This window comes from Miscanthus floridulus, chromosome 6 (assembly GCF_019320115.1).
Source record: "Miscanthus floridulus cultivar M001 chromosome 6, ASM1932011v1, whole genome shotgun sequence".
Lineage (NCBI taxonomy): Eukaryota > Viridiplantae > Streptophyta > Magnoliopsida > Poales > Poaceae > Miscanthus > Miscanthus floridulus.
The window spans coordinates 27,795,801-27,819,965 of record NC_089585.1 but is presented as its reverse complement, the minus strand read 5'-3'; the positions used below and the strand labels follow the sequence as shown (position 1 = coordinate 27,819,965).

Genomic DNA, 24,165 nt, shown 5'->3' with positions numbered 1-24,165 from the left:
TGCAGCAAGTAAAGATTTTGAGCAGCTAAATTGATTTGGAGAGTCATTTTCTTTACTTTTCATTAGCTAAATTTAACTAGTCTCTTAGCGTGATCGTCGGATCATCCACGTGGCACATATCTAACCGTTGGAGCCCCGCCACGACGAGCCACGACTCCAGGTCCAGGAGCTCGTGGCCGCTTTCTCTTCTTTCGCCTTTGCCCGAGAATAGCAACCCCCAACCTCGTTCACCTCAAAGAAAAAAAGAAAAAAAAAAAAGAAACCAACAACAACAACCAGAATATCACCGTCGCGTCGTCGTCGATCTCCCCGCCCCGCCCCGCACCGCCCGCGCCGCGGAATCTGACCTCTCTCTTTCTCTCTCTCCGAGGACCGGGCGCCCTTACATCCACGCCGCCACGCGAATCGCCGTCCCGAGCCCTCGCGGTCTCTAGTCTCCCCGTGCGAGAGGACGCCGGCGGCAGCGGCGGGCCAGTGCGGTGGCCGGGGGAAGACCGGAGGCGGCAGCAGGGCTTGAGCCCAGAGGTGGACGGCGGGCCTGTTCTCGGCGTCGCGTGGGCAGGTCCGCGGGGGAAGGCGAGTAGCCGCGGTGGGTGGTTCTCGCCCTCTTCTACCTGGTTGGAATTGAGGTTAGTTGTCCGGAACTTGGTCGATACGACTCAAACTTTGAAATCTTAGCTTAGAAACTTGTGTTCCAATGCTCAAAATCCTCTGTAATGCACTTGAAATTTACTGAACTTTCGAATTTCACATGCCTTGCGTTTTCAACTTCCTTCCATATTTACTCGTAATGCCCCCTCACTTTGTGCTGCTAACCAACCCAATTGCAACCAAACGCCGCAATGCTCGCTCGCCTCAAATTCCCCAATTCCATCGAATTGAATTGCTCCTGTTATCATTTGGATCTTTGAGACTTCGCTTGTTCAACAACAATTTTGTGTAGTTTACTCTTCCTGGCCGACTAGATCGATAATTTCACTCTCACTATGTGTTAATTCGGGAGCCAACCCTAGGGATTTGATTCCAACAATCTGCTTCTGCACCAATACCTGGACTCTACTTATGCACACATACATATAGAATTTTTCTTTTTGCACTATAATATGATAAATTTGGTGCTCCAAATCTGCAACTTCATGTTTGTTGTCCCATTTTCTGCAGGGAAGGACGAGTGAATAATCATGAGCTCGCTCTGCCCTTTCGCGGGAGCCACCACTGGTGGTGGCGTATGCCCTGTGAAATCTGATAAGAGCAACGCTGGGGTGTGCCCTGCAAAATCTGACAAGAGCATCAGTGGTGTATGCCCTGTCACTGGAAAGGATCATGGTAGCGAGCTCAAGGAGAGTAGTGATCATGGTGAAGAAAAGGGCACTGATCCTCGTATGGTGCCAGCAAAATGCCCATTTGGCTATGACTCCAACACGTTCAAGCTGGGTCCGCTCAGCTGCATTGTCTGCCAGGCACTGCTCCATGAAAGTAGCAAATGCAAGCCGTGTGCCCATAAATTCTGCAAGTGTGTCTCATGCCTCACATCCAGCTGAAGTGCACTTCATGTTTCATTCCTTGCTTCAATAGGTTCTTACTGGATTTACTTGGCAGGGCATGTATATCACGCTTTAAAGACTGCCCACTATGTGGTGCTGATATAGAGGGTATTGAGCCTGATGGCGAGCTTCAAGCTCTTGTTGACCGCTTCATTGATGGCCATGCCAGAATCAAGCGATCACATGCTACAGGGGATGCAGAAGCAGCAGGTGGCAAGAATAAAGTCATATATGAGGATGTCTCCATGGAGAGAGGAGCTTTTCTGGTGCAGCAAGCTATGAGGGTCAGTAATTAAATCAACTTCTTTAGCCTCTTATATTGAACACTAGATTCAAAATTTGCATAACTAATTGTTCTCTGTTATTCATGGATCTATTTAAGATATTGATGTTACAGCAATGCCCTACTGTTGCATCTCCAGGCTTTTCGGGCCCAGAACATTGAAAGTGCAAAATCAAGGCTTACTATGTGTGCGGATGACATCAGGGAGGAGTTGAAATCTTCAGAAGCTAACCTAGACCTATGTTCACAGCTTGGAGCTGTATTAGGAATGCTTGGGGACTGCTGGTATGTCTGTTCGCTCTTAGCTATTTCCCTTAAGAAGTTTTTTCCACTTCCGCAGACTAAGAAAATACTATGGCGAGTTAAACAGGATTAGAAAAAACAAAAGACAGGTACTATTGTTTTAACACACCAGATCTTTCTACCATTTAGTTTTTTTTTGCTACCCCTTCTATATATAGGAGTGTGTTGGTCTAGGCTCTAAAAGAGTGCATTCTGGTATAAGGGAGCAAATATGTTTCTTTTCTGCAGATGTTACATTGATATTTTAACTGTATATTGAGCTAGGTTCCTGCGTAGTTGTGCTCATTCAAAGAGCAATTCTTCTTAGTTCTTTCATGTATCAGATTGTTCTAAGTTTTAACTACCTGAAATCTTTTCCATTTAAGAAAAGTAAAGTCTTACTGTTCCTTTTGCTTTGATGTATCTGATTGCTTTGATGTATCTGATATGTCTCTGAATCTGTGGTGATTTTATTTTTCTACATATCATTAGTGAATGTTCACTCCATCACTGTTATAGTACCATGCCTCATTCAGTCATTCTCTGTATAATTATCTTGTACTTTATTCAGTATTGATAAACATAATTTTGCTTATTTTGTTAATCATTTAATCATGGAACTCATTCGACACTGCATCCTTATCATTGTACTGTGTTTTCAGTCGGACCTTGGGAGATGTTCCCTCAGCAATCACTTACTATGAAGAAAGTGCTGAGTTCCTCTCGAAACCCCCTGCAAAAGATCTTGAGGTTATATTCAATTTTAGTGTAATTGTAATAACATTGAAAATACTGTATGTTGATTTATCTTTTACATTCATCTGCAGCTGGTTCATACTCTCTCTGTTTCACTAAATAAAATTGGTGATCTTCGCTACTATGATGGCGATCTCCAATCTGCAAGAAACTACTATGCCCGTTCATTGGAATGTTCGCAGAAATGCAGTAAAAGAACACTCTGCAGTGGCTTCTCAGGTACATTGTGGGGGACCTGTACTATTCTAACTCTTGGGTGATGTGGGACAGGAACACTGTTGTCTTGCACTGCAAAGGTTTTTGTACTTATGGACAAGCACACCATGGAATTAGTACAATGCAAAGTATAATATGTGTGTGTGTTTGGGGGGTGGGGGGGGGTGGGGGGTGGGGGAGGGGTATGTGAAGGCGACAGCGACACCCAAACCCAAGGTTTGGGTAAGAGGGTGGATTTTGCTTAATTTTGCGATACACTACACCCTATGTCAATCTTTATAGATTAGGTGCCTCATTTGCCCTTAGCCAACCAGCTGACTTACTTGGTAACAAACTAAGAATACTACCCCCTCAGTTCCAAATTATGAATCGTTTTGGCTTTTATAAGTACATAGGTTTTGTTATGCATCTAGATATACACTATGTCTAGATAAGCCAAAACGACTTATAACTTGGAATGGAGGGAGTAGCTATCTCTATTTGTACGGAAACCGTAATCCTAAAGATCCTAATCACATGTGACTAGCTTGCAGGATAAAATTGATTAGTCATTGGTTTTGTCGACTTCAGACAAAGAAGTTCTGAAAAGGATAAGGATATGACTGTATTAATCTTGTTTGATCTGATTTTTTTTTTGAAAAACATTGTACAAAAGACATCTAGCTTTAGCTTATACATTAACATGAACACGGATGTCTTATTTTTTGGCCTGATGATGGCATTTGGACAAGACAAAACATTAAAAGATTCTGTGACTTTTTTTTTTCTCGAACGCGCAAGAGAGCTGCATATCATTATATTAAGAAGAAAAAAAAATGAGAAAAGAGTCCATACAAAGCCACACCATGACCCCAACATACACCACTAGGATTTATAAAACAGAAAAGACTTGCCTTTTACATACAAAAGAAACGACCCCTACTAGAAATCAGTCCACATTCATTGCTTGGGCTAAGAGGGAGTTGACTCCTCATGCCCCAGCAAGTTAGGAGAATCACCATAAAGGATATAGCGGTTGCGAAGATTCCACAAGGACCAGGCCCCTAATAAGATGATAATAGAGTTGAGACCCTTTCTTAAATGGTCAGCCAGCACATTAGAGCTTTTGTCCCACCAATCATCAAAAGAACAGTCATCAGGTTGGTGAGTGGGACTTCGCAAGCCAACCCGACTCAGGAGAAAGAACCAAAATTCACGAGCAAAGACGCAGGTCGTCATTAGGTGGTTTATATCTTCTGGTCACACAGGGGCAGCAGGCCGGAGGTGGAAGACCTCTCCTTGCAAGCTGATCATCAGTCCAGCACTTATCACACACTACTAGACACATGAAGAAATGACATTTGCCGGGTGACCAAGATTTCCAAATTCTTTCATATGGACCAAATAGAACAGTACCCTGAAACATGCTTTCATAGGCCGATTTTGGTGAATAATGCCCATCACAAGAGAACCTCCAAACTGGAGAGTCTTCCACATCTGGCTGTAGAACAATTTCAGAGTGATGTCCCAAAGGGGAAGTATTTAGAAAAGAACTCAGCACTCAGCAGACAGGGCACCTCGAATGTAGTGCACCCAGGCATGATCACTCGATCAGTGAGAGCTTCAAGAACAGTCTGCCTGTTCTTCCTAGTGGAAACTAAGGCCAGAACTTGAGGGACAAGATCAGCAATGCTTTAGCCAAATATCCATCTGCCTGTCCAAGTAGGGTAGCAGCACCAGTACCAACCACAGAAACGACCACAATAGAGAAGAAGGCTTGGACAGATTTTTGGACTGGTATATTGAAGACAGTCCAAGGACGATTAGGATATGTTCCAAAGCACGGGCACAGACCTAGATATCTATGTGCATTGAGTACCGATAAGTGACTTATATATACAGATAGCTACCTTAAGGATACAAAATTTTGCTCTCGTGTCACTCCTGACAGAGAAAATTTTCAACAGCCCTGCATTTATCTATAGTTTCAGTTCTTAAATAACATGTAGAGAAGATCAAATGCTGTAAGGTGCTTGTCACTAGATGTCATGCAGGCTGGTTGGCTAGCCATATGGACAAAGGAACACACTGGCAAGTATACATGGGAGGGAAGCACATGCACATATGACAGTGTAAGACATAATCTGCTGCTTCTCCAATCTCTCTTTTGTTTGGTTGCTTCAGATCGAGAGTGGCAGCTATTAAGAATGGCAGCTAGTCAGCCTGCAGATCAAGATTGGCAGCTAGTAGGAATGGCAGCTAGTCAGCCTGCTGTCCTCTTGCAGGTGCTGTAGCAAAATGGCAGTAAGCCATCTAGTCAAATTTGTACACGTAGTGGGCTGCTACCAGCCATGTCCTATAGGACATAGGAGTAGTACACTTATATGGGCTGCTACCTTATATGGTACTTGTAGTATGTACATATACTACACCAAAAGGCAATGGAAGTTAGTTCAGTTGCCACATTCAGTTTTCAGAGCTCTGGTTCAGAGCTGGTGCGTGTGCTGTGTGTGTGCTCTGCACTCAACTCCTTCTACCTCTAGCCGTGGTGTGTGAGTGTGTTGGTAAGCTTGCTGCTTACCTGTGCAGTGATCCCAGGGACCAACAGGCAGGACGTTTAGTTAGAATGGAGGATTATCTGTGAAATGCTATGTGGAAGTGATGTGATAGGAAAGAGGGGAGCAACAAAACTAATGATCTGGAAAATTGGCGCAATAGTACTTTTACTGTTCTTCTGGAGAAAATGTTAGTCTGTCGTAATTGGATAGTAGCGAACTTTTTGTACTTTTCTGACCTATCCTTTCTGAACCTATGGTCTAAATCAATAATTTTCAGTCAAAATATACGAAAACTGCTGCTTCACTGCAGGTGTTTAGTCAAATCCTGTCCTTGCTAGGATTCAAATATGTCTCTTTCGGGTCAAGCTGCACTAGTTGAATTTTATTTTATTTTTTTTGGGAGGGGGGGAGGGGGCGCGGGGGGAGGTTGCACTTTTTTAGGCGAAACTTTTATTTTTGAGAATTGTTTTATTTGAACAGGCAAGCTTGATTTTAGCTGTCTCTGTTAGAGCTAAGCTGTTGCATAGAATGGTCACATGATTCAGAGCTATGGTATTTTAATTTGCAATATTTGGATACAGGTCATTGATCTAGCAACTTCTCTTGCCAAAGTCGCGGATGTGGATAGAAATCTTGGGAATGAAAGTGCATCAGTTGAGGGTTTTGAGGAAGCAATTCAATGCCTTGAGAAGTTGAAGCTGGATTCTGAACAAACTAGCCTGGAACAGCGGGTAGCTATTATTGATCCTCATTATTCCTCCTCAGCCTGTATCTGTTTTTCTGAACTAACCTTTATCATGCACAATTGCAGCGCCTCTCGGTTCTTGACTTCCTACACAACCAACTGGCAGATAAATAAGTCATGGTCTTCTCCTAAGAATGCACCAACAACAGATGTCTTCTCATGGCAATGTCCAACTCCACTACTTAAGGTTCCCTTTGGAAGGAGTTGGCCTAGAAGCAGCGATCAGTATGTGTGTTTACCACCGTTTGAAACTTTTGTCACGGCACAAAATAAGTACTCCTGCACTGTAAATGTATCATATATATGCTGATCAAGTACTCTTGATGATTGCCGATATGGTTCTGTAGTCTAAGCACTCTAGCTTGTCAATGTCATAGCCTGGAGCAGCGCGTAAGATGTTACTTGTGGGAAGTTCCATCTCGCATTACCGTGTCATGTGTGAACACTTATCCTGTTGTATATTGACAATAAGGCTGGGAGATGCCAATCAAAAGCACGGCCCATTGTTTATTTTTTAGAGAAGATTCCCGGGTCAAGCTGTTTGCATATTTTAGGTGCGTCCCTGGTAAATCTGGGCCAGGAATCCCAAAAGTCTGAAAGAATTCGTGCCTTGATCCATCCATGTATTTCTTGTGAGAGACGCTTGTTTGACTGGAGATCGCAGATCTGTCGCTGGTGCAAATTTGACTTGTGAATAATGTAGTGGCGCACGTTTGTAAGTGTGTCCACTTTTTTTTTCTTTTTTTGGTGCTCTTTTCTGCAAGCAGTCCGTGACGTGACTGTTCAGCCTACAGTATATTGCAATTGTCCGTCTACAGGCTGTGCTGAATGTTTTGGAACTCACATATACTCAGGGGCGGACACAGTTCGCAGCCGTGGAACCCTGTGGAGCCCTTAAAATTCTATAGTGTAGGGGGTTGAGACTTAAGATCGAACAACAGTGTTGTTCAGCCTCTCCTGAAATATTTTTTAGGTCCTGCATATACTGATGTCGTTGAGACAACCTTCAATGTCGAGCAGGTAGGATCACTGGTCCTTCGTGGCATTAGTGCACTACAATGGATAACGAGAGAGGGAGAGAGAAGCACTCACTGAAGGCACACATGCATGGATGGTGACTGCACGTTCATAGTCAGTCTTTGGTGCAGTGCTTCTCCTTGCGGCGGCTACTTGCGCCAGCTGCCCGATGCACTCGCGGTAAAATCACGTTCCACCATCTTCTAGTTCCAATGGTGTTTTCTTCCACTTGGCGTGATGACCGATGCAGAGATGTGTCTTGTCCACTTGGTCGGTTTTACCTTTTCCTTTTTCTTACAGCAGAATTAGGACTGACCCATGACCATTTGAGATTTTTGTTTTAAAAAAATAGTCCATTCTGCGACGGTGGATTTTTTTTTGTTTTTCTTTTGCAGCTGCTCCAAGAAAACTGGAGGATCAGATGTAATTAGCCTTACATCATCGTGCAGATCTGCAGACGTACGCAAGCAAGCAGGAAACATGTGTGCAGCTAGCTAGCTAGCTAGCAGACTGGACCGGAATTTTCGCCTCACTATTATTAACGGCCTGTTCGCTGGTTAGTTTTTGAGCTGATAAGTCCGATTGGTACTGATTTGTTATGAGAGAAAAATACTATTGGCTGACTGATAAGTCGTGGCTGAAATCAACGAGGGAACGGGCTGTAAAAGGACAGCCATGCGTGCGTGCGTGCGTGCGTGCGTGAGCTGAATCGAATAATTTTTTTGGGGGGCTTATTCAAAGATTTCTTTAAGCTTTTTCAACACACGTGTGGTCTTTGTTGAAATGGAATCATCATCACTCACGTATGCACCTACACTGCTGGCCGGGCCGTCCGTCACTCATATCATATGAAATGGAGCACGGGGGTACAAGATGAGGACCAAATTATATTTAAAATTCTCAATCGATTGTGTACTTAATAACCTTGCTTTTAGTTAGCTTGTTTTTGAAGTAATAATTAGGTTAGCTTATCATTCATCATGCTTAAAAAAAATCCGATGGAGCATCATGTTGTTCCTTGTACAATCCTGAATTTATTCACGTGTTGACACCCGTACGTGCGTCCCATCTACTTGTTGGCCTCTCGCTTTAGCCTGAATGCGATGTGGCAGTGAGAAGCGTCCATCCATCTGATCCGCCAGTCAATACATATCGCCAAACTGTACCAGGCAGGCACGTTACACTCGCTCCTTTTGACCGGCATGCAAGTGTTGCTTGCCACTGCGCCCAACTCAACATATATCGGACATGTTCGCTGGTTGGTTTTTTAGATTAGTTTGAATTGATTGGTGCTGGTTTGTTGTAAGAGGAAAATACTGTTGATTGACTGGTTTGGACTAGCTGAAATCAACAAGCGAACAAGCTGATCGTAGAAGATTTAATTTAATTTAATTAATTTACCAGGCCAGATATGTGTGTGCTCGGTTTGCACACGTACGTACCTGCAGCTGCAGGCCCTCTGGCTGGTTTTGTGTGAGGACCTCAACTACTCCAAAGCACTGTTAATAATGGATCGACAAGTTTTCAGTTAGGGTTAAGTTCAATTTACACCCTTCAACTTGTAGCAAAGTTCGGATTTCAACCTCGAACTTCAAAACCGGACAACTTTGGCCCTCCAACTCTCGGAAAAGTTCAACTTTCAGCCTTCTGTACTGTTTTGCGGGTGAACAGTAACTTTTGATATTTTCGGGAGCGCCGAAATTTTATATTATTTTTTTGAGCATCTTAATGTCTTCAAATAAAAAAACTCAAAACTACAAAGTTGTAGATCTCATCGAGGTCTACAATTTACATATAAAAATTATCTTCATCCGACATCGTATTGAAGGGTTTTCTATTTTTTGAAATTTGAGTCTCATCACGCGATAAAATATGGTGCTGAAATTTTATATTATTTTTTCGAGCATCTTACTGTCCTCAAATGAAAAAACTGAAAACTACAAAGTTGTAGATCTCATCGAGGTCTACAATTTATATATAAAAATTATCTTCATCCGACATCGTATTGAAGGGTTTTCTATTTTTTGAAATTTGAGTCTCATCACGCGAGTGAAACAATTTTGTCATGTGATGAGACTCAAATTTCAAAAAATAGAAAACCCTTCAATACGATCTCAGATGAAGATAATTTTTATATGTAAATTGTAGACCTCGATGAGATCTACAACTTTGTAGTTTTGAGTTTTTTCATTTGAGGACGTTAAGATGCTCGAAAAAATAATATAAAATTTCAGCGCTCCTGAAAATATCAAAAGTTACTGTTCACCCGTAAAACCGCCTAGAAGGTTGGAAGTTGAACTTTTCCGAGAGTTGGAGGGTCAAAGCTGTCCGGTTTTGAAGTTTGAGGTTGAAATCTGAACTTTGCTGCAAGTTGGAGGGTGTAAATTGGACTTAACCCTGTTCTCTCTGATGATCGAGCTGCATGTATACGTGTACGTACGTGGCCACATCATGGTGGCATATACGAGTATGCTTTGAGGGAAAGAAACGGAAGCTAAAGCTAGCTATGTACGTCGCCCGAGCGGCCGGTGGATGGAAATCGAGCTCCACCGGATTCTTCTTCATCGTCCCATCGCCATCTCGGCTGTCCGTCGGAGTCGCCTTGGCACGTACACGTATCCAGGTGACAGATGGCAACCGCCACGTGCGAAGGCCAGGAATGGCCACGTGGCATCCTGTTACCACGTGCATATGTATATAATAGTATCATCTATATATGGAGGTGCACTTTGCTTATATTGTAAGTAAATTTTCTTCTAGAAGGAAAAACTACACAAACACCTTAAAACCTACAACTGTAGAGTATAGTTTTAGCTCTCAACTATATGTATGGAGCCCTTCATTTTTCAACACTTAACAATTAATTGTTAGTACAAATGTTTTTTTAACCTTGGCTCGTACTTGTTTTTGTTGGATATATCATTACGTACCTGGCTGCGATTGGTGATGACTAACCTGGGATACATTAGTTTTGGCATTTTAAAGAGATGTAGAGTATTTTAAATTTGCATAGTATATTTAGTGGGTTATAGGTATATACATTATGTATAGTATAGTAGGTTATAGGTATAGTTAAGTTTCAATTTGCAATTTTCTTTATCTTATTCATCAGAAAACAGCAACCCATGTAGCCACACTGCGGCCCATTACCTATCAGCTCACATGAGCACCCTCAACGGCCCTTATGGCTTTAGGCGCATCCTAGTCCCGTTTCCTTCTTCAATCTATCAACTTGGGAGGCAAAGTGCTAGAGTCGCGAGGCGGAACCCTAGTGCCTGCCTAACCAGAAGCGGACACTCGGCGAGCCCCGGACCACCCTAGAACCCTAGCGCGGTAACGCCCCAATGGCGCAGACACATAGTGCTACAGTGTATCCACCGCTCCAGCAGCTTGGGCACTCGGCATGCGTGCAACCGTAGCTTAGCCATGGGCCGGCATCCATCCGACTAGGTGTGCTAGCGGTTAGTAGGGCACCTCAATCGCCACACACGCCACATGCCCACAAGGTAGTCGGAAGTTCTAAGTAGATCTACATTCGATACCTTCCTTAACAAAATTTAGAGATATATCTCAAATTCATGCCTTTGCCTAATTTATGATATATGGACATACTCAACTTTAAAATCATGGATCCTGAACTAAAATATGGTCCCCCTCGATGAGAACCTATATATCTTGAGCAGGAAGACTCGGCATGCGTGTGTGCCGTGTGCGTGCTCGATGACTCGACGTAGGTACGCATCGGTGTGCGACTGTGCACGAGCAGACAAATGGGCGGCCATAGTCGGTGAGAATTTCTGGGACACATGAATAAACAACATGCATGCAGGGCAGCGAGTTGATGGCAACGTGCTCCTACCTAGCAAGCAGAGAATAGGAATAGACGTCGGCCCCTCTGTTGTATGTGTGCACGTGTGTTAATCTTTACGACTAAAATATATGAATTATCAACATCTACTCGGTAGGACCAAAACACTCATCTGATCCATATCTGACAGGTAAATAATCACCGCATGGAGACACTAGAAGACAAGCAAATAAAATGGAATAAAACTCACGGAATCGCATGCAGACAAATAATCACCGCATGAAGACACTAGAAAGCAAGTAAATAAAATAGAATAAAACGGAAAGAGAATTATGGGAAGAGAAAAGAATTTATTGGAATATCACCACGTAATGATCATGATCGTGATCCAAATCTCGTTCGTCGTCCTTCACGTTGTATGTTGACAACAAATACTTTTTTTTTTCTCAAAAAATGAATTATTGCCCCGCCTCGTGCTAGCTAGGATATTATAAGTCCGAGTATACATGTCACTACTAGAAATCCTTTCATCTATGACGATTTCGGAATGACGATAATAGTTTTGGTCATGGAATAAGGTTCATTAGTGACGAAATTACGTAGTTGATAATTATTTCGTCATAAAAGTAGAATTTATAAAAAAAATTGGTGGTGCCTTAGAATCGAACCCACCACCTCTTCTCTCAGAGCCAAGTTGGCTTACCATCAGAACAAGACTTCGGTCATGTTTAGAGATTGGAAGTTTTTTTCTTATTCGATTATTGAATCAATCATAAACCCAACCCAACCGAACCCAATCCAATCCAATCCACCCAGATCTAAATCGAATCGGGCAGGGGGCGGGAGGAGGTGCTCCGGCGGCGGGTAGCTGCTACGGCGCGGTGCGCTTCTCCGGCGGCGGGTAGCTGCTGCGGAACGGCGCGCTTCTCCGGCGAGCAGCTCTGGCGGCGGGTAGCTGCTGTGGCGCGGCGCGCTTCTCCGGCGGGCAGCTCCGGCGGCGGGTAGCTGCTGCGGCTTCTCTGCTCCGGCGGCGGGCAGCTCCGGCGGCGGGCTTCTAACGGCGGGCAGCTGCTGCAGCGCGCTTCTCCGGCGGGTAGCTCCGGCGGCGGGCAGCTGCTGCGGCTTCTCTGGTCCGACGGCGTGCTTCTCCGGCGGGAAGCTCCGGCGGCGGGCAGCTGCTGCGGCTTCTCTGCTCCATGTTCAACCTGCTGCTACTTCAGCTACTTAGAGGTACTGTCATCTTTCATTGCCTGCAATTCATAGCATTTCATAGCTGTTTAGACATGGCTTATTAGAGGTAATTGTTGTTACATTGATTAGATGGACAGGTCATGGATTCGTGCTACTCGGTTCAGTGATAAGTTCACAGACGGCGTTGATCAATTTATGTCATATGTTCGGGATAGATTCAATGCAGATGATGTTATACTTTGCCCCTGTCGCCATTGTCTGAATCAGTCTTCGCTGAGTCAGAAAGATGTGCATAACCATGTGTACCTCTATGGATGGTCAGCTACATATACTCGGTGGGTACACCATGGAGAAGCTTTTGATGCTGAGATTATTGAAATTGCAGAGGATGCAGATGAGCCTGATCATCTAGGTGATGTGGTCAATGAGGATGAGGCTGACAATGAAGATGATCTGGGTACTGTAGAGATGCTTGCAGACTTGTACACAGCTGTAGAAGAAGATGGAGAACAACCTATGTTTGTGAAAGTTCTTGAAGATGCAAAACGTGCTCTTTGCCCAGGTTCTATTCATTCTAGGTTCTCTTTTCTAGTTAGATTGCTACACATCAAGTCCTTCTACAGGATTAGCAACATAGCAATCAGTGTTATATTGAAGTTATTGGCAAGGTCATTCCCTAATAGTTGTCTTCCAGATTCATATGACAAAGCAAAGACATATCTCAAAGAATTGGGCCTTGGATATGAGTTAATCCATGTTTGTGACAACAATTGTGTGTTGTTTCGGAAGAATCTTGCCAAAGCGAACATTTGCCCAAAATGCAAGGAATCTAGGTGGGTAGATGTTGATGGTGCCAAACGGGTTCCAAAAAAGGTTTTGAGATACTTTCCTCTTATACCTAGGCTAAAGAGGATGTTTGCAAACAAAGCAACATCTGAGGAGACACGGTGGCACAAGGAGAAGAGGGTGGCTGTGGAAAATGAAATGACCCATCCAGCCGATGGTGAAGCCTGGAAAGACTTTGATGATATGTATCCTAGCTTCACTGAAGATGCAAGAAACCTAAGGCTTAGTTTAGCTACAGATGGCTTCAATCCATTCGGGAACATGAACACAAGTTATAGCATGTGGCCTGTACTTGTAAAGGTGTACAATCTACCTCCATGGTCATGCACTGATGCATCCAACTGCATCATGGCATTACTCATCCTAAGACCAAAGTCTCTAGGCAAGGACTTTGACGTATTCTAAGAACCTCTCATTGAGGATTTGTTAAAACTCTAGGAAGGTGTCAGGACTTATGATGCATTAACTGGTTTGAAGTTTGACCTTCGTGCTGCAGTACTATGGTGCATACATGATTATCCAGCTTTGGGTGTATTGTCAGGGCGAATTACTAAAGGTTACTATGCATGTATTTATTGCAATAGAGATCCATTATCAAGGAGTCTTAGGAAAAAGATATGCTACATTGGACACCGTCGCTACCTCCCAAAAACTCACAAATGGAGAAGAAGCTTGGCCTTTGATGGACACCGAGAAAACCAGATAGAGCCAGCAAAGTTGACTGTGGATGAAACTTTGGAGGCTCTAGAGAAGGTAAAAGATGTTAGTCCTGGTAAGCCTGAGGGTAGCAAGAAAAGGAAGCGTGGACAGAAGGATCAGGAGCCAAAATTGTTCAGTCGAAAGTCGACCCTATGGAAACTACCTTATTGGAAACACTTGAAGCTGCCACATAATCTTGATGTGATGTATATAGAGAAGAATATATGTGATGCCCTTCTCGGCATAATTCTCCATCTTGATGGCAAGAATAAGGATACAGTTAATGCGAGACTTGATTTGCAGGATATGGGCATACGACCTGAGTTGCATTTAGAACAAGAAGATGGTGATTCAGTTTCAATGCTAGCAGCATGGTATGCCATGGAGAAAGAAGAAAGGACTGCATTTTGTGGATTTATGAAAAGTATTCGATTTCCATATGGGTATGCTTCCAACCTGACAAGATGCATTAGTGCAGATGGTTCGAAGGTGCAGGGCCTCAAAACCCATGATTGCCACATCCTACTCCAAAGAATTTTACCAACCGGTCTCCGGGGATTAGTGCACAAGGACATATATGAAGCAGTTGCTGAGTTGGGTAAATTTTTCCGGGAGCTTTGCAGTAGGAAACTAAAGGTTGATGTTGTGAAACGTCTAAAAGCAGAAATCCCTGTGATACTGTGCAAGCTTGAAAAAATATTTCCTCCTGCTTTTTTTGATGTGATGGTCCACTTGGCTGTCCACCTTCCTGATGAAGCACTGTTAAGAGGCCCTGTCCAATATGGATGGATGTACCCGATCGAACGCCAATTGGGCACTTTGAAGGGGTACATGAGGAATAGAGCTAGACCTGAAGGATCCATCGCTGAGGCGTACATAGCTAATGAGGCATTGACCTTTTGTTCAAGGTACATGGAAGATGTTGTCACTAGATTTAATCGTGATGATGACAAATGGGATCCACCAAATGGTGACCTCTCTGTCTTCCAGCATGGTGTTAAACTCTTGGGAGCCAACAGGGAAACATATCTTGAAAACAAAGAATTTGACAAGCTTTGTTGGTATGTGCTAAACAACTGTGATGAGGTGGAGCCATATTTGAGGTGAGTGTTTTTTCTAAATTTTGTGTGCTACTAAAAACTATGCTAAACCTGCATGACCAATACTCATATTGTGAACTGTCTGTGCAGCAAGTTTAGAGAAGAGTCAGAGAAAGAGGGTGGCCATGATATTGAGAGTAGGTTAGAAAAGGAATTTCCTGCTTGGTTTAGGAGTCATGTAAGTGGTTCCATAATTTATGCAATATATCATGTTGTCTTCTTAATCTGAGTTCCACATTTTTCACTTAATCTGTTGTCTTTTTAGATCAAGATGCTGTGGAAGGATAATCGTGAAGAGGTCAGTGAAGGGCTTTATGCAATATCATGTCGACCTGACCTTAGGGTCAGATTATGGTCATCATGTAGTGTGAATGGTGTTCGATACAACACTATTGACCATGAAAGACAAAGGCAGACACAAAACAGTGGTGTGCTGGCAGAAGGAACACACAATGGAGTGTCGACTGAATTTTATGGTCAGCTCAAGGAGATAGTTCAGTTGAGCTACAACTCCAATTTACAAATGATTCGAACTGTGGTACTTTTTCGGTGCGAGTGGTTCAGTCAAGATGGCAAAGCTAGAAACATTAGAGATGATGGCCATTTTAGATCCATCAATATAGAGAGGTTTTGGTACAAGTCAGACCCATTTATATTAGCAAGTCAATCAACAAAGGTCTTCTATGTGCAGGACACACAATTTGGCGACAATTGGCGTGTTGTCCAAAAATTTGAGCATAGGAGCATGTATGATGTCAATGAAATAGAAGTCAGCACTGTTCACCAAGATGAAACTAGGTCTGATAATGAGCTTGAGGTGCAAGATGATCAAGATGATGGCACCGATGAACCTACACCAGTGCAGCGACGTGTAGATGGACAGAAATCTTCTGTTGTTGGTAACTTACAAGCTCTTATCAATAGAAGAGAAGAAGACATGGCTGAGAACAGTGATGAGGATGATGACTATGTAGATGACACCATCTTAGAGTATTGTAGTGACAATGATAGGGATCCCATGGAATGTAATGATGATGATTAGCTGTCATTTTTTAGATGTTGATTAGCTGCCATTTTTGGAGCACAAATATTGTAACAAATTCTGTCATTTTTGGGATGTATACTTCTGGGATGTTGATGGAGCACAAATATTTGAACAGTGGCTCTTTTTTTGGGATTGTAACAAATTCTGTCATTTCTGGGATATGTTGATTAGCTGTCATTTTTGGGATGTTGTTGTCTCTAGATTCTAGCAAAATCTGTCTATACAACAAATTCACTCATACAGTTAAGTTAACTCAAACAATTTTTCATTCATACAATAACTCATTCATACATTAACTCATTCAATAACTGTGACAATTCAGACATCAACATACATTTAGTAACTCATACATTCAGTTAACTGATACATTCAGTTAACTCATACATTTAGTTAACTCATACATTCAGTTAACTCATACATTCAGTTAACATTCAGACATTGCCAATTCAGACATTCATAGTAGGTAGTTGTAGCTTCATGGGCTGAGCACCTTTACTAAACATTGCCACCATCAGTGCCAAAAAAACAGCAAGAAAGATCAGTGAACCACAACACACTGCCTTCAGCTTCTTCTGTGGCTTGGCAAGTGCCTTGGCCTCAAGCTCCTTCATAAGTGCCATGGCCTCCTCCTTTTCCTTCACCAGTTTGGCCATCTCCAAATGTGCTTCATCTAGTAGAAAACTGAGTTTGTTCTTCTCTAGCTCTAGAGTTTCATTCTTGCTACGCAAGACCCTAACTGCATCTCGCAAATCAACAAGAATTTCGACCTGATGCTCTGTTGGCTTGGGATCAAACCACTCCTAGAAAGGGCATCCACCAGCCTAGCACCCACAGACATTCAGATTGTCAGGTAGACTATTACCTAGATTGAAATCAACACATCACAATGCAAATTGAACTCACCTTATATTTGGGGTATGCATTGTACCTCCTTCCAGGATTTGCATTGCTCCATGAGATCCACCTGGGAGTCTTCTGACCACAGTAGCACTCCAAAGCCAGTGTGTAGGAGTAGGGGGGTGGCGGTATGGAATTGGAGAGGAGTATGGGGATCGCGCCCTAGACTGCTCCATGGAGCTCCGTGATGAGCTTGAGCGAGCAATTACCATTGAGGTGTAACCCTAGTCGGCTGGCAGCAGCGGCGGCGGTTGGTAGTGTGAGCGGTGGCGGCACCTGGTAGCGGTCCCGGTGGCGAGGCGTCGAAGGAACTTCGGCTATGGCGATTTGGGGAATTCAGGGATTTGGGGACGGATTGGGGGGTATCAGACTGTTGGGGTAAGAGGTTGACAGGGTTGGTCCACTAGAGTGAGCCTTCCATATGGCTGGACTCGGTTCACCATGGGATGAGGCTGACTGGTGGGTCCATTATGGTCAAACAGTGGTCAAATCAATGATTCAAGCTCATTTTGAATCGAATTTGAACTGGATTTTTAATGTACTGTTCAAGACCTTCATCAATGTACACTAATTGTCCAACTCGCACTCTAATGGTCATTGTATGGTCCATGTTAAGTGTATAAGTACACCAAGCATGTATAGCTATATGATCTCACACATCATATACCTATGTGTATTGATATAACCAAGCATGTGTATGATCTTTTCAACTCAAGTGCATAATTATATGTGTTGATATAAGCAAGCATGTAGACCTTACCTTATCAAGTGCTTAGTTATATGTGAAGTGCATATTATAGCATATATGTGTGTATGTATGTTATATAGTAACAAAGCACACCTTGCATGTATATGATCTTATGAAGTGCTAATCAAGTCATTCTCATATGCTCACATAGTATGTCATCTTATGAAGTGCTAATCAACTTACTAAATGTTTAAATTCATTGAAGCACACACATTATAGTTAAGTAGAATGTATGTTACATGTGTATATATATACAAAAAAGGGATCATGTATGTCTCCCTATAATTTGAGACCTAAAATATTATCATACTAAAAATTTTATGCGTACATCAGATATTATAAATACTAAAAAAAACAAAACATTGGAATCATGTCCTTCATATATCAAAATAGGTTACAAATACTAAAAACAACATTGTAAAGCATTATAATAACATGGTAATATCATTATATACAAACTTACTTTTTATCCCAATCATGTAGAAATTGTTGTCACATTTTTTTGAAGCAAATATCAATTTACAATTCAATAAAATAAACAGACATAAAAGAAAAAACCATTTAATTTTATTCTAAAAAAAAAGAAAAATGCTTTCCAGCTCCCACCTAGGGGTTCTAGCGTTTGCGCGCTTATCCCTGCCCAATTTTGGTGCCTCCGAAAACCCCCTACTGCCCTCCTCCGGCATCCGCTCCATTGAAAGTACACAGGGACAACATAGTAATTTCACCAAGGACTATATATTGGTCAATCCCCTCCCGCATCTCTTCTGGCCTCATTTCGTTTCACTCCGCCGCACCCACTCCGCATCCACTTTGCCACCGCCGCCCTAGATCCACTCCGCTGTCCTCTCATATAGCCACTTCGCCGCCCAGATCCACTCTGCCACCCAGACCCACTCCGCCGCCCTCTCATACAGCCACTCCGCCCCCTAGATCCACTCCGCCGCAACACAGACGGAGATGGAGGAGCCGTGACCTGCGATGTCCACCCCACCAGAGATGGAGAAGTAGGACATCGGCCACTTCATCGAGCCGCACCTCGACATCGGCCACTTCATCGAGCCGCACCTCGACGTCGGCCACTTCATCGAGCCACGCAACGACGATGCCTAAACGGGCCACAAAAGTGCTCTGCCCCTTGAGCCCAGGTTCCTCTCCACTGTGCTCCTCATTTTAGGGTTTTGTTCTTTGTATTTGGTTCCCTTGTGTAGCGCCATCTTCTAGTTGTAGGGCAATTCCACTAGATAGGGTTTAGGGTTTAGGGTTTAGCAATCAATTCCACTAAAATTTGTTTACAAATAGGGTACTATGAATGGCTTCGGGACTTGCAAGTCGCGGAGAACCTCAAGAAGATGGAATCCTTGTGTCTTCATACCTTGGCTTCGGGACTTGTTAGTTCTCAGAATCCAAACAAGCAAAACACAACAATGTAACTAATGAGCGGTCAGATTCATCCGAATATCTTCCTGGAGTTGAAGAGGGCCAGGAAGAAGATGATGATTTTGATAATACTAGCGTAGAAAAGGTCTCTTCTCAATCTTGGTTGGGGGTTCTGGCATCACGCTGTCCGATATATATTATAATAACATATTTTCCATTATGTGTTAGGAAATTGACAACAAGAACAAGCAGACCAAGCGGGGTTGACCAAAGAAGAACACTAGGATGCCTCCAGGTGGAATGAAAAGGGTTAGGGCAACTAGATAGGGCGATTCAGTTCCTAGAGTTGCCACAAGGTCTGGGAAAAAGTACAACACCACCTTCCCAGAGTCTGAGAACACTGACATAGACCCTATGAAGCAAGTTGAAGAACAAGATCCTGTTCTGGACTGGTCTATTTTTGATGAGCAAACGAATGCAGATGAACATGCTGTCTCTAAGCAAACCAATGCAGATGTCTCTGAACAGTTAGAGACTGTTCCTGAAGGCAAGTAACAGATCATGCATTCTCACGTTCTTTGATTTAACGGTGGACTAGTCTAACACTCTCAGCGGATACTTTGTAGGTCGACAACGTGCTCCAAGGCGACCAAGACCACCAACAAAGGGCAAATTGCTAAACAACATGACAAAGGCAATGGGAAGAAGGTTGCCAATTGAAATTGTTCCAGGGAAGAAAAGGCCTGAGAAGCCATTACAAGCTGCTAAGCTAGCTTCAGAGGCTGGACTTGTCATTAGGTCCAGCATGCCTATCCTAACTCACTAGAAAGAATACAAGAAGGATGAAGACAACTATATGAAAGAATTCGTTGGCCACTTATCTGTAAGTAAATACCTTCAATATCTATTTGGTACTTTCCATAAGTCATTGTATCAAATGCTAATAGCTAAATCTCATGACTTATTGACTTCCACAGAATAGGTTGGCAGTTGATGAAAATGATGACCCAACAAAGCAAGCCTGCACCAATCTACTCCAATCTAGGGTACGGCAGACTAGATATTTATTGAAGAAGAAGTACTTCATCGGTGTCCTAGCTGATCAAATCAGAACAACTTCCCCTATTCCAACTATAACTGATGAACAGTGGCTGGCCCTTGTGGCAAAGTGGTCTAGTCCAAAAGGGAGGGTATGATGTGCCATAAGACAACAACTTCTCTGTTTTGTCTACTTTATCTGCAACTTACTTGTTTTCATTTCAGGAAGTAGCTGAGAAGAACAAGACCAACCGTACTAAGGTCAAACACCATCAGTCGACGGGATCTCGCAGCTACATCTCGCACTTGTACACATATGTAAGTGCTAAAAATCTAGTACAATACGTTTTCTATTTGTGTGTAGATACAGAAGCTAATTTTTTTGCATTTCTTTCTCAAACTACATATAGATGGAGAAAAACAAGGATCATGATGTCAATGCCGTGGAGATGTTCAAGGAATGCCATACCAGTAAGAAGAATGGTATGACAGATCAAGTCAAAGAGACACTTGTAAGTCCCTACACCTCATTGATGGATGGGTTGTGTACATATGTTAGTTTATATTCAGAATTGGTTGCTGGGTGTGATTATCATATGCCACAATTTGTATGATGTGTCTGGATGGTCCTATCTTTACTTGTGAAATTGCTTGAAGGGACTAAAATTGATTGCTGGCTGGGATAAAAATACATAGAAAAAATGGTCATACATGCTTACACCTATATATCCAGTTATATGCTTGCTGAAATGGAAAGTGCTTGCATACACATATATGCAGCTATATATGTAGTTTATATTCTCATATGTAACATGGTTGTGTACACATACATTCTTGTAACATGGATTATCTGATGTTCTCTAATGATTGTCTTATCTTGTAACATGGATTATCTGATGTTTTCCATTTCTTTTCTTGAAACATGGTTTCTGTATAAGTAACTTATCAAATTTGCATCTCTCTGATGTAGAGTGCCATGGAAAATATGTTGGCCCAACCTGCTGAAGGTTTAGAGACACCAAGATCCAGTACTGAAATTGTTTCCAAGGTCCTCTCACAAACCAGTGCTGCTTCTACATTCTTGAAGAATGCTGGTCTTCAAACACCAGGGTCAAAATCTGCTGGATCAGTTGCAAGAGAAGCACAACTTCAGGAACAGCTATAGGCAGAGAAGACGTGGGCTGATCTACTTCAACAAGAACTGGACACCTTGAAGAAGAAAGGTGAAGAAATAGAAGATGCATTGGCCAAGACCCAAGAAGTAGTGCTCAGGACCCAGCAGGAGATGGAGGAGTTCAAGAAGAAACAAGAAGCCAATGATCTACTACTTCAGCGCATCTTGAACATCAACGCAGGTAACAGAGCTACTTAGCTTGTTCCTGCACTTGCTAGGTACCTCTGTAGTTGCCTGTAGTTCCCTGGTGCTGAGCAGGTTGGTTATGTCACTTGTGAACAAATTTGTGTGTGAAGTGGTGGTTCCAATGATGTGTGTGAACTTGTGGTTCCCCTGTATTTGAGAACTTTGGTTGTATGAACAATAAGTCTGACTGTGATGTATGAACCTGTGTTCTATGTTTGCTGAGGCTGGCCATGTATGGTACCTATGCATTATTTCAAATTCATCAAATGCCTATGCAAATTTCTATGACGAAAAAACATCATTATGTCACGTGCTGCCACTTCAGCGCCCACATGCTGCCACGTCAACGCCCACAGAACACCTACTAGCCCAACACGTGTCAACCTACGAGCCCAACACGTGTCAACCTACGAGCCCAACACGTTTCAATCAAAGAGCCCAACACGTGTCAATCTACCAGCTGTACACGTGTCAACCTTGTGACCATACACGTGTACACTGCAAGCCGACTGAAACAGTTCAGTGACGGGGGAAAAATCATCATGGATGTAACGATATCTATGACAAAATACACAAAATCGTCAAGGTGCAACAGCTATGACGCTACAAAGATGACGAAGACGATTTTGTCATAGCATCGTCATAAATATATGTCCATGACGTTTTTGGCCTTTACTATGACAAAAGTGGATTGTCTTGGATGTGGACTTTTTTAGTAGTGTGTTTTGGCAAGACAGAGCATAGATAAATTCAATTCGATGCCTAGCAATAAATTTTCAGCCTTTGAGGCAACTGATATTTGTTGTAACTTTCAGACAACAGGCTCCAAGCCTAGCTTTTATTTCAGATTCATTACGATAATGAATGTGTTTCTAGACATTATCTTGGTATAATACATGTGAAAAATTGAATTGATATATTTTTAATTTTAACTTAGCTAACAAATATCTCATTCAATTTATATTTCATTCGTTGCAATGCACGGACAATCGTCTAGTCATTGAAATGCATGCACACTGGGTTGCCCATTCGAATCTTTGGTTCTGTCAAACCTATTAAAGTCAACGGTAGTGATTGTACTTGTACATACTAACAGTAGCCTCATATTGCACTAAAGATAAGTTACTATATATATGCACCTGCCAAACAAAGTTTTTCTTCCGTTCAGATTATTATTTTAGTTACTCATTAAATTGTCTCTCTACTGTTCATTTTCTTTGGTGACCAACGCCTCTGCCTCCGTCCCTGGCCAGCGACGACCAGCCCTTCGCTCACCTAGCCGGAGTTGGGGAGCTGCCACCCCTACCCTCTCCTAAATCCAATCGAAGGAGAAAATCTTGCCACCTTGCCAACTACCGCCAACTTTTCGCTCACCATCTCGCAACCCGTCACCACCGTCAGACCAGCCACTACTGCCGGCCCCCTCCTTGTTCAAAGCCTGTAGATCATGGAAAACCCCAGCAACCCAAAAACCTAACCTCCTATTCTCACTGCAGCCCTCTGGTCTGCTGCCCTGACCCATGGTAACCTTGCCACCAGCCGCTCTGCCCACTGTCCGTTCTCAATCCTTTTTTTAAACAAATCAGGCAGAAGAGATGCCGATTGTCGACAAAAGATGCTTAGCAGTCCTTCGAGGGGTATACCACGAAGGTAGATTGATCGATGGAGGTGCACGTAATTAAGAACCGGATGGTGACACAAGGCGCAGAGACAACAATTTAGACAGGTTCAGACTGTCTGATCGACGTAATACCCTATGTCCTGTGTCTTTGGTATATTGTATTGAATATGAGATGTATCTCCATGTCGACTAGGGGACCCCTACCTCTCCTTATATACTCCAGAGGGGTAGGGTTACAAGGAAAATATCATATTTGATACTATACAATATCTTGCGGTGCATGTCGACCAGTGCCGTGGATGCCTTGATCTTGTGGGATGGGCCACCTCTGAGGGTGCGCCCATGTCTTGTCTTGTGGATACCGGGGCCATACCCCCACAGCTAGTCCCCGAGCCTAACAGTAGGTGACGTGGTCACGTGGTGCCAGGGTCAGAAAGTAGAAGAAAGGTCGAAGACCGGCCGAGCGGGCAACCAGTCCATGGGTGGAGCCCCGAATCGAAAAGCGCACATTCACCGCAAGGTGAAGTGTGCCCACTTAATCCCCGAGCCTGCTAGAAGATGAAGAATGAATCTTGTAGTAGGGTCAAAGAAAAAGAAGTCTAAAAGCTTGACGATGTCGTCGGACATGCGAGTATCAAGACCCCAGACGTGCTTCCCAGGATCAGCACCCTAATCCGAACAGCATGGAGCAGCTTGATAGCACACTGACGAGACGTAGCAAGATCCGACCATCGAGGGAGTCCCTAGCGTAGCCGGCGACGTCCGAGCACCGAGGAGTCCCCGGCATAGCTGGTGATGTCCAAGCACCAAGGAGTCCCCGACGTCGTTGATGATGTCCAAGCACCGAGGAGTCCCTAGCATCGCTGGCGATGTCTGAGCACCGAGGAGTTCCCGGTGTAGTTGGTGAGGTCTGAGCACCGAGGAGTCCCCGGCGTAGCTGGCGATGTCCGAGCACCGAGGAGTTCCTGGTGTAGCTGGCGATGTCCGAGCATCGAGGAGTTCCTGGCGTAGCTGGCGAGGTCCGAGCACCGAGGAGTCCCCGGTGTAGCTGG

General features: G+C 43.4%; 2 protein-coding genes across 2 annotated transcripts; both read left to right on the top strand.

Annotated features, from left to right (window-relative positions):
* The first annotated feature begins 222 nt into the window (after positions 1–222).
* LOC136461928 (protein NCA1-like) lies at positions 223–6,699 on the top strand. The gene is given in 9 exon segments (XM_066461316.1): positions 223–589; positions 1,162–1,513; positions 1,600–1,828; positions 1,967–2,112; positions 2,772–2,859; positions 2,937–3,038; positions 3,040–3,084; positions 6,200–6,349; positions 6,430–6,699. Coding segments are annotated over 8 exon segments (1,140 nt in total). The 5' UTR covers positions 223–589; positions 1,162–1,181; the 3' UTR covers positions 6,478–6,699.
* Positions 6,700–12,508: 5,809 nt separating this feature from the next.
* Positions 12,509–16,066, top strand: LOC136460394 (uncharacterized). Its single transcript, XM_066460108.1, has 4 exons — positions 12,509–13,621; positions 13,664–15,027; positions 15,115–15,202; positions 15,290–16,066. Exons 1-4 carry the CDS (start codon positions 12,509–12,511, stop codon positions 16,064–16,066), a joined length of 3,342 nt encoding a protein of 1,113 aa, XP_066316205.1.
* Positions 16,067–24,165: the final 8,099 nt, after the last annotated feature.